Source organism: Pinus tabuliformis, chromosome 5_1 (genome assembly GCF_031772625.1).
Source record: "Pinus tabuliformis cultivar Carrire ecotype Pingquan chromosome 5_1, CPIR1, whole genome shotgun sequence".
NCBI classification, from domain to species: Eukaryota; Viridiplantae; Streptophyta; class Pinopsida; order Pinales; family Pinaceae; genus Pinus; species Pinus tabuliformis.
This window is the reverse complement of record NC_142305.1, coordinates 327,920,302-327,931,924: the sequence shown is the minus strand read 5'-3', so window position 1 is coordinate 327,931,924 and position 11,623 is coordinate 327,920,302. Positions and strand designations below refer to the sequence as shown.

The window sequence follows — 11,623 nt, the reverse complement described above, 5'->3', positions numbered from 1 at the left end:
CATTGTACAAGATAAAAAAAGGGTAGAGGGTGTGGCTAAGGGTATAATCAAGGGTATAATCAAGGATTTGTCTTGTAGTCACAATCTTGTTGTAGAGGGCCACAACTAAAAGAAACTGGTCATTGGTCTAGGAGTTGGGCCGTTGGCCTGAACAATGGATCGAGGGTATAATAAAGGGATAAAAAATCCCAATTAAAGGTTTAGCAGAGTGTAGAGGGTTTGTTCGATGGTTAAATGACAATTTGAATTGATCCATACATAGATGAGATCTACATAAGGGTAGTAAGGAGGTCCTAGTCTTTGTGTAGGCTTGTAGGACAAGCCACAACCATGAAGGGTTGAGCAAAGAGAGGCTAAGGTCATCATGAATACTTCCAGGAGAAGTAAAGGAGTGGATGGGTTGATACTTGAAGTCTATTCATTGATGGAGGCGTGAACATGTATAACAATTGATTATGTAGTGTATTTGAAGGACTAAATTGGTTCCGATTAGGTGTTGGTATAGAGGAAGAAAGGAGCCTTTGTCTGTGATTTTTGTTGTGAATATTATAGATCTAAAGAAGCAGATATCAAGCCCTAGATCATTCAATGGACACATTGTGTATTTATGTATACTATGTATACTAGTTGTATCTAATATCTAAAGGGCCATGATCCTTGGTACGAGATACCTAATGACTTTTTATTGATGGATTAATAAAGGTCAAGATTTGGGTCATATAAATTTGTGCACTAAATTGGTTTCATTATTGTTATATTTCTGTCATGCAAATTTATTTTGTGTTGAGGTTCCTAGTGTGTTTATGTGTTAAGATCTAGTCATAGACTAGATCTAGGGCCTAAGGAAAATTCAACACTTCTCCAAAAAAATAACTTTGTTTTGCAAAGAAAAAATGCTCTCCAAATGACTTTATAGAAGGTATTTGATTCTTATTTATGTAAGAATGAAATGAAATACAAAATTAAACATAAAACACATAGCTACAATGAAAATTGAACTTCAATTGATTAATAACAAATGCTGAGAATTGTTTACATGTAGAATGGAAACAAATTAGCTCAGACGATGGTAGCTTATCTCTAAGAAGAGGTGTGATAGCTACATGCCTTATGAACTGTGTTACAATAAGGCTCAAAGGCCTATTTATTATTGAAAAACAATGGAAATCCCTAAACATCCAAAAAGGTAACCATGGGAGATGAAACGCCAAATTGGTACACCAAGTTCCTGGGGTTGTAACTTTGGCATACAATCACTTTGGCATTTGGCATACAATCACTTTGGCATACAATCTCCATTTGATGATATCTCGTTAGAAAGATCTATCCTAGGAATACAACTTTCAATTGCAAACTTTTTACACAAACTACGAGTTTGCTCATTTTCCAAAAAAATGTTGTCTAGGGCCTCAAAATGACTTCGGAAGTTTAGAACGTGAAAAACTATCAAAAATAGTAAACTGTGCTCCAACTAAAGAAACTGAAAGAAATAAATAGTGGAGGGAGTTCAAGTGGAATAAGTGGGTGGCCACCAATATCCACCTAGATGAGTATGTGATGAATTACATTTTAAATTGGAAAAATAGATATTAACTATTAACACATTTATTTTAATCCTAAATCAATTAAATGTAAAAAGATAAATGTAAACTTCAGTTTTGTCCCAATTACCCTAAGATTAAAGATAGATGTATCCATTTTTTTTATAAATATTATTTATAAATATTTATTTTTTTCATAATTATTAAAAAAATATACATTACTTTTTGAATAATATCTAATTATATAAATAATTATTTTTTTTTAATATTTTATTTTTAAATTATAAATTTATATAAATTATAAATTTAAATATGTGACAAAAATAAAAATGTAAACAGTTAATTTTAATTTAATATCCATCAAATATTCAAAATTTGCACGAAAGGAAAAATATCTCTTTAAAATGCAACAAAAAAAAATATTTCAAGGAGAAAATATCTCTTTAAAATGCAAAAAAAATTAATATTTTCAAACTGAAATGGTATAAAATAGAGATAAAGATATGTCTTTCAGTTTTGGTAAGGTTTTAAGGTTATGTAACAGTAAAACATTTACAATAGAATTTGTAAATTTTTAATTTACATATATTTTTTCATTTAATTTTGTTGTTTAGATTAACATTGTTTTTATGTACTCCATATCTATGTTGTTATTGTTATTATTTTTCAACCTAAAATATTATTTGAATATGTAGTTTAAATTACACGCTCAACAAACTACATAAGACGCTCAACAAACTACATAAGGTATTTAAATCTTCGTACTCTTATTTAAAAATCTACGAGGAAAAAGGCTGCTGCGGCTATAGCTGGGAAAGATGGTGGATTTAGTCAATGTTAGGACCGTGAGAAATCTGTTGAGAGCTACTTTAGGGATCAATTTAGAATAACGGTTAACCATGGAATTAATTTATGTGCATAGGATTAGGTTAGAGGGTAAAAGAGTGGGCAAATTATTTTAAAAAATATTAGAAATTTTGGTAAGATTATGATAATATTGTGTAGAAATTTTCCAAATATACAGAGACATAAACTTCTTACAAATAAATTCGGATTACTAATTTTATCATATTGAAATATATATATATATAAAGAAAGCCTTACACGGACCGGTATAAACAAAAAAAAAATTACACACAACAATTTATGGAAAATCAGTAAATTTCGGATTACTAATTTTATCATATTGAAATATATATATATATATATATATATATAAGAAAGCGTTACACATACCCGTATAAACCCAAAAAAATTACACACAACAATTTATGGAAAATCAGTAAATTTCGAAGAATTTATAAACTCAATCTATAACTTTTAAAGATTTGTTGTCATTATCACATTAAATATAATTATTTTATAAATAAACATTAAATATATATTTAATAGATAATTTTTAAAGACGAACTGCTAGATAAACTGCCATGAGCTGCCACTATTACACCAGATACAACTATTTCATGTCACTATTACACTATGTCAGAAATGAATTTGTAACTTTCTAAACATCAATTGCTATTTCATGTCACTATTACACTATGTCAGAAATGAATTTGTAACTTTCTAAACATCAATTGTCACTATTACACAGATACAACTATTTCATAAATGAATCTGAATCTGTAACTTTTAAACCTCTGTTGCCACTACTATACCACTATTACACAAATATAATTATTTACACAAATATAATTATTTCATAAATGAATCTGTAACTTCTAAGGATCACTTCTAAAGATCTATTGCCACTACTATACCAGATACATCTAGCATACCACACTACTATACCAGATAAAATTATTTCACAAATTCACAAACACGGCTAACAAGCTAAGAGAACAAATTGTTCACCAAATCACTCTGACTAAAATCTTTCAATTATACAAAACTAAAATCTTACTCTTTAAATCTTTCAACAATTATACAAACTAAAATCTTTGGACAATTATACAATTATACAAAAATCAGAAATCTTAACAATTATACAAAAATCTAAAATCTTTGGAGAATTATACAAACTAAAATCTTTGGACAATCATACAATTATACAAAAATCTCTCACAGTTCAAGATACACCGAATTATAGCCATAATCACACCATCAGGCATATGCATGCTCAAAATCCTCTACAGTACTCCTAAATTGTTCAATCTTCAACAATTATACAAAAATCTCTCACAGTTCAGGATACACCGAATTATAACCATAATCACATCATCCACATAATCACATCATCAGACATATGCATGCTCAAAATCCTATGGAGTACTCCTAAATTGTTCCATCTTGAATTATGAAAACACTGCAAAACATTTACTTGTCATCTGTGGCTACAACATAATCAAAGCTGCATGCTCAAAATCCTATGGAGTACTCCTAAATTGTTCCATCTTGAATTATGAAAACACTGCAAAACATTTACTTGTCATCTGTGGCTACAACATAATCAAAGCTACAACAAGATAATCCACCTGCATAATAAAATGATTTTACTATTACAGCAAGATAATCCAACTGCATAATATTACAGCAAGATAATCCACCTGACTAATAAAATGATGTTTGCTATTACACCAATTATCACTATTTTATAAATGTAAACAAATTGTTCACCAAAATCTTTAGAAATCCTTACCAATCACTTTAGCTAAACTCTTTAGAAAACTATACACAAATCCTTACACAATTATAAGGAAATCTTAACAAAAATAGAAACAAATTGTTCACCAAATTTAGCTAAAATCCTTAGAAATCCTTACACAATTATACAGAAATCTTAACAGTTATACAAAAATCTCAAAGCTCAGGATAAGCCGAATTATAACCATAATCACATCGTCACACATATATGCATACTCAAGATCCTCTACAGTACTAAGCAATTGTTCCATCTTGAATTCTGACAACTCTCCAAAGCGTTTGCCTGTTATCTGCTACAACATAATCAAAGCTACAGCAACATGATTCGCCTGCAGAACAAAATGAGGGTTTTATTAAGTTTAAAACTAATGTATGACTGTAATTGGGAAATCTGCAAAATCAAACATAATCAAAGCTACAGCAAGATGATCCGCCTGCAGAACAGATTGAGGGTTTTATTAAGTTTAAAACTAGTGTATGACTGTAATTGGGAAATCTGCAAAATCAAATATTTCAACCCAGTATCAAAAATTAATCCAACCCTAGTATCAAACATTTAACTTACCTCAATCAGAAATGACTAGTTTATACATTTAATAAAAAAATTCCTCTTTTAAAGAACTTTCTCAACTAAGTAAATTGGAACTTTCCACTTTCCTTAAACAAAATTATTAATCAACAAATTTAGGAGGAGATGAACTGAAACGTGCATGTTTTTGATTAAGAAGGTAACTAGGACTGAAGCATCACACAGGGTGACGAGAAAAGATGCTATTTGTGGCATAATTTAATTTATTCTACAACAAAACAGGGGAGGCAATGCAGTTTTTCGATTGAAAATATGTTGTGTAATGCTAAGAAGGTGTCTTCTCCTCTTCTGAAAAGAACACGAACATGCGTCATCTCCTTCATCTTCTTCTTCTTCTGGATTCATCTCTTCTTTATAATCTTATTCTCATGTCTTGTAGCAGAATGAACCCGTCAGTCTCCTCCTTCAAAAGCAATCTTTCCCTGCTGTGGAAAGACCGTGTCGAGCATTGGAAGATTAATCCCATCCCCTTCTCTCTGTCTGCCCACCTCATTCTTGTCCGTCAAGCAAGCAATCGCCAGCCATAATTGTCAAATAAGGTCGGCCTGTGGCATCAAAAGCATCACCACTACCAATACCTCCCCAAAAAATTCCCCTGCTATTCAGAACTCAGGGTTCTTCAGCCACCCAAGAAAATATTTACAGGTATCTGTCACATCATCTATCTTATATTTTCAGTTCAGTCACATCACCTATCTTGTTCATAATGAATATAGCATTACAATTCTATATGTTTGCATATGTGTAAGAAAAGCCATTTTGATTTGATTAGATCAGAGCGCATGATAAGAGCTGGGCAGAGTAAATATAGCAAGAAGGAGGGGGCCAAGGAGCCCAATAACAAAATGCAACATCAACATCAGCAGCCACAGCAACAACAACAGTTGCAGCGCCATGTAATTAGAACTGATCATCAGAATAAAGATGGTCCAGATGGAGGATCAGCCGGGTTCCCTTCTCCTTTCGGTTCCCCAACTGCTGCATTGGTGGCTGCTCATGGTCATGCCAAGCACACTGCTGCAGAATATCATGATGCAAAATCTGGCCCTCTTTCGCCCGGTGGCGCTGTAGCTTCTCCTATCAACAGATCATGTCTGAATCCCAAGGCTGAGGCTCTGGCTGAGGCGCATAGAGGAAGAGTTGAAGCTGAGGCCCAAGCTTATTTGGAGTCTGAGATCCGAAAGCTGGAAGCCAGGGCTCAAAAACTCCAGGTTAGAGCAAGCATGTTGATGCTGCATTTGTTTTTGCATTACATTGCAGTATTTATTTGGATTTACTCTACTATGTGCCATTGAAGAATTTATTTGGATTTTTACTTTGATGCATGCATGGGCTTGTGTTGCCATTTGTCAGAGGCAGTGGACTTGTCATTTGTCAAGGGCAGTATATAAGTTTCCATATTTAACGACCCTTATGTTCCTGGGACTCCACAGAAGTGACTCCTTACCAACCTATGTTAATTGGTTTCCTGCGGACTCCACAGAAGTGACTCCTTACCAACCTATGTTAATTGGTTTCCTGCGGACTCCACAGAAGTGACTCCTTACTAACCTATGTTAATTGGTTTCCCGCTAATGCAGTGGGCTGGGCTTGTCAATTTTCAGGGGCAGTATATAAGTTTCCATATGCTCTATATGTATAGATAATAACATGAATTATAAGATAGATTATGGGGTTCAATAATAATATGAATTATAACATAGTTATGGGGTTAAGTGGAATTGTGGACATTTCATATAGGAAGGTGTTTGCCAATTAATATAGGATCTTAATTTAGGTTTGAAACTAGGTTTAGTTGGTTTAGCAGGATTTGTGGGCAATTGTTTTAATGGGCAGTCCCACTAACTTGATCCAGATCTCCTCTGCAAGCAGAAATCTAACTATTCTTTTGATTTAAAACAAAAATAACATAGTTTGTAATATTCTATCTATCTTCCAGTATCATCAGATTGTACTTGCCTTCCCAGAGCTTATGAATATATTATTTTCCGAAGATATAAATACGGTCTGCATAAGATTGTGCTTGCCTTCCCAATAGCCTATGAATATATTATTTTCCAAAGATATAAATACACTCTGCATATAAGTAACATGCTTGTAAGTTTTGTATTATTTTCCGGATATGTAAATTCTCTGGGCATATAGATTGTGCTCACAAGTTATTGTATGGTTGATCATGTCGGACCTTTTGCTGCAGTCAAAGGCAGAGAGAAAGAAAATGCATGAAGAGGCTAAAGCCCTGGAAGCTCGAAAGAGAGAGGAGGTTAAGGCTGAGAAACTTATTCAAGATGCTGAGGTAATTTAATTCATTTTTTTCTAAATTGTCATTATGAAAATATTCTGGAATTTTAAAAATAGTAGTTAGTTCTAGAATATTGAGGTCTTTTTTATTAATTCCTTTGCTGTCAGTTTCATTTCTAAACATATCCAAGATCTGCAAATAAGATAAATTTAATTGTTTTCAACCATTGTAAACATTTACTTGATTTTTACGAAAGTTATGTTAAAATATATTATTAATATTAAATATTTATTTTAAAGTTTAGAAATTTTGGTGAATATTATTAATTCTTAATATTTGAAATATAAAATATTTGGTTATATATTTGTAATAATTTTATATAGTTTAAAAGAAATTAAATTTTTAAAATATATATATATATATATATATTTTTTTTTTTATATTATAGTGATAATTTTTTTGAAAAATAAAAATTCACTATTTTTAAAAAATATGGAAAATTAACTCACCTACCAATATTAACTCCGGTTAAATTTCCGAAAATATTCTAATAGCAAGTTACTTATTCTCTTCCACCTTCAATATTATTACTCTTTTTTCATAAATATAAGCCATGCAATCTCCTATTTTTTTCCTGGTTTAATAAGGTAAAGGCCGACAGGATTTTATGCAAAGCTCGAGAAGATGCTAACAGAATAAAAGCCCATGCCAGCGAACAAACCGAAAAGGCCATAGCAGACGCTTATACAAGAGCTGAAAGGGTATGTTATCATAACATATTGTTCTTATAACAAATGCCATCTCCTTTCTATATATATATATATATATTCAATCACTTCAACACATTTGGGGAGTTGTTGCATAACAAATCAATCTAGCCCATGTCATATATATTCAATTTGAACTTATAGCTGATATTTTACAGTTAACTCATTATGTTTACTGTGAGGACATGAATATATTTTGCAGTGGAAGGCAGAAATAGAAGAAACAAAGCAGAAAGACCTAGCAGAGATCACAGATCGTGTTCATTTGATGATAGCCATTGGAGAACTTCCTTCTGCCCAGGAGCACAAAGGGGTGGTAAGCAGAATGAAGCAAAGCTGGGCATGCCATCCTTGAAGAAACTGTGAAGTCCTGTTATGACAGGAATGCAACATATGAATATAAAGCTGTGAAGAATTATATGGTCTGGTAATTTATAGCCCCGGCCAGTAGCAGCAGAAGAATCTATGCAAGTTTATACAAAGTTACAAGCTTTGTTCAATACTATCCGTACACATTCTATTGTCTATTCATATATTCTGTAAGTCAGGTGCAATAAAGTATTTTGCAGGAAGAACTAGGGTAGCCCTTTCTCTTTGGAAAGTCTGCGTTGTGAGAGTTTCACTCACAAAGATTCGACTCTCTCTATATATTTGTAAATATTCAGATTATTGATATAAATACTAAATAAGTTTTAGGTTTACATAATAGAATTATATTGCAATGGGAAGTGTATTTTCTTGAATTTGAGTTTTATTAAAAAAAAGTAATATATGATGAGATATAGTAGTTTTGTTAATTTATTGCATTGCAAGGTAGTGAAATGAGAATTTATTTATTTAATTATTTCATTGAATATGGATTGAGTTTTTGTGTTAGTAAAAATGTTTTGATTTAATTAATGTTTTGACTGTGTTAATGAAATGTTTTGATTAATATTAAGAAAGAATGAAATTAATTTGTTTATTTGTGTTGAGTATAGATTGAGCTTTTGTTTAAGACGGTATTAGAGAAAATAATGTTAAAACATACATTGAATCTATGGTTTAGTTATCAAATATATCCAAGTAATTTTTACAATAATATCTTTTATATTTATTTTATTAAGATACTTCAAAAAAATATTAATAGCTTGAAAACTTATAAAGGGTTTATTATTAAAACCTAAAACATACATTATCTTGAAAGTTAATTGAGAATTCTAAATAACATTTTTATTTTATTTTTGTATAGGTCAATGCCTTTGTGTATAGGGAAAATTGTGATTGATTCTAATGATAACTACAACCATCTTTCTTAGCTCATAATGTTAATGTTAATTTAGGGATGACATTTGAATAACCTTTCTCATTTCGTAGTGTAATTTAGGGATGACATTTGAATAACTTTGATCATTTCATAGTGTAATTTAAGGATGGCATTTGAATAACTTTTCTCATTTCATAGTGTAATGTAGGGATGACATTTGAATAAGGAATGCTATTATGATTGTAGAAATAAATGTATAGATTCAATATTACTCATGAAATTTGCTATAACACAACACTTGAAGCTATTCTACTTATCTCTTATTCACCATTTAGAACAAGAATCATAGACATGCAAAAAGAAACATCACACATGCACAAAGATTTATCTAGGGGAAAACAACTGTTCAAAACCCCTTATTATCTATATTGCATTAATTAGAGAATAGAGAAAAAAATATATGTTTGCTCAAGCCTGAGCACACCCTGCAAGTGTATTGTCTATCCCTTTGCCTAACTGACTGACTCTGGCCAACACTTACCCAATTTTCAAGCCCTCCAAGCTTCTATTTCCTTGTGTTGTTTCCTTGGGAAATTGACCCCTATTATTTAGGAATTTCCCACTCTGGAATTAAGTGTGGTTGAAGTTCCGCTTCCACAACTTGACCTATGCTAGTTCTTCTAACAGTTAGAACTAGTTAAATTGACAATAACTCAAATTAACTGAAATAGATTGATACAAATTAGCAATCAAACATACTAGACTGAACTCAGGCTTCCCCAACTCGAAATAACTGAGATAACAGAGTGACAAGTGTCATGTCATCTCAGTTAATTACCTCCAAGGCTAAAGTAGAAATTCAAATTTTCTCTAATTTGACTAAGGGAAAGTCAAACTAAGATTTTCTTGCTACATTTTCAACACCCCTCTCAGCAAGAAAGGGATTATCAACCACCCCTATATTTTGACAAGGCCTTTATCAAAATATTTGCATCTTGTTCCTCTATTGGAATGTACTACAACAATGTAATTCGCATATGCACACAATCTCATAGATGGTGATATCAGATATCAATATGCTTGGATCAATTGTGAAAAACATGATTCTAAGAGAGTTTGATACAACTCTGATTATCACAGTAAATCACTGTAGGATCCATCATCTGACCAAACAAGCCAACAAGTATTTTTCTCATCTAAATCGCCTCACATGTTGCTTCACTTGTAGTCATGTATTCTACTTATGTTGAGTTGAGTGCCATTAATCTCTGCTTCTTGTTGTACCAACAAACTGTTGCAGACCCAACACTGAAAATTCCACCTGATGTACTCTTATGGTTTGATGGACTTCCCACCCAATTTGCATCGGTGAAGCTACACAACTTCACTCCCTCTATCCGTCTGTACCAAAGTCCAAATTGGGTAGGGCCTTTGAGGTACCATACAACATGCTTTGATGCCCTCCAAGACAGTTTGGTTGGCCTAACCATAGCTTGACTCAACTAGTTGACTGCATACCACATGTTTGGTCATGTGTCCACAAGATACATGAGTGAGCCCACCAACTGTCGGTAAACAGTCACATCCACTTCATCACTTGAAGTGGCACCCTCTGTCCTCCATTTGGTCGTTAGAGGAGTCTCCATGGTTTTATATCTGTCTATGTGGAACCTCTAAAGTATCTCATTGGCATACTTGCCTTGAGATACAAACAATTCCCCATCACATTGCCATACTTCCAATCCAAGGAAGTAATGCATGAGACCCATGTCCATCTCAAGTTCTCTTGCAAGGTCCTCCTTTCAAGATCTAATCAACTGCTCATCACCAGTCAGGATCAAGTCATCAACATATAAAATAATAATCAACAATTTACCTTCTACCAAAATATGGTAGAGGTTTGCATCCACTTCACTTTTGGTGAATCCCAAAACGATGAGATAGTTATCAATCCTAGAGTACCAAGCATAGGGTACTTGCTTGAGACCATACAATGCTCACTTGATTCTGCACACATGAGAATCTCGATCAAAAGTATTGAAGCCTTCCGGTTGCTCGATATATACCCCCTCCTCAATAACACCATTGAGGAATGCAATTTTCACATCCATATGTTGGATCTTCCACCCCATCTATGCAGCCAAAAAAAGGATTGATCTGATGTATGAGTACCTTGCTACAAGAGCAAAGGTCTCCTCATAGTCAATCCCCTCCACCTGAGAGTACCCCTTGCCCACAAATTTAGCCTTATACATTTCTATGCTTTCGTCTATTGTTTGCTTCAACTTGAAGATCCATCTCGAACCCACAACTAATTTGTCTGCTGGTCTTGGGACAACCTCCCAAACATTGTTCTTCACAATGGGATTCATACTCCTCCACTAATGCATCAACCCATATCAGTTACTCTAATGATTCCTCGAAAGAGGATGGCTTAGTCTCTACTAGCTCAGTCATTAGAGCCATATAGCCAGTGTACCGATCTAGTGACCTTCTCTGCTTGCACTGATTTGAAGGAACACCCACATTCTCCCTCACATCTTGTACAAGTATCTCAACTTCTTTGGTTCTCTTCTTGCCTTCTGTGGATGGTTC

At 32.9% G+C, this 11,623-nt stretch overlaps 1 protein-coding gene across 1 annotated transcript; it reads left to right on the top strand.

Annotated features, from left to right (window-relative positions):
* Positions 1-5,555: 5,555 nt before the first annotated feature.
* LOC149164708 (uncharacterized) lies at positions 5,556-8,383 on the top strand. The gene is made up of 4 exons (XM_089429582.1): positions 5,556-5,984; positions 6,971-7,069; positions 7,663-7,776; positions 7,985-8,383. Exons 1-4 carry the CDS (start codon positions 5,556-5,558, stop codon positions 8,135-8,137), a joined length of 795 nt encoding a protein of 264 aa, XP_089285708.1. The 3' UTR covers positions 8,138-8,383.
* Positions 8,384-11,623: the final 3,240 nt, after the last annotated feature.

What these genes read in the sequence shown, in the direction of transcription:
- LOC149164708 (XM_089429582.1), top strand. Translation starts at nt 5,556, where the DNA reads ATGATAAGAGCTGGGCAGAGTAAATATAGCAAGAAGGAGGGGGCCAAG. An exon ending in CCAGGGCTCAAAAACTCCAG is followed by an intron (nt 5,985 to 6,970) that starts GTTAGAGCAAGC and finishes CTTTTGCTGCAG; the next exon opens with TCAAAGGCAGAGAGAAAGAA. An exon ending in AACTTATTCAAGATGCTGAG is followed by an intron (nt 7,070 to 7,662) that starts GTAATTTAATTC and finishes TGGTTTAATAAG; the next exon opens with GTAAAGGCCGACAGGATTTT.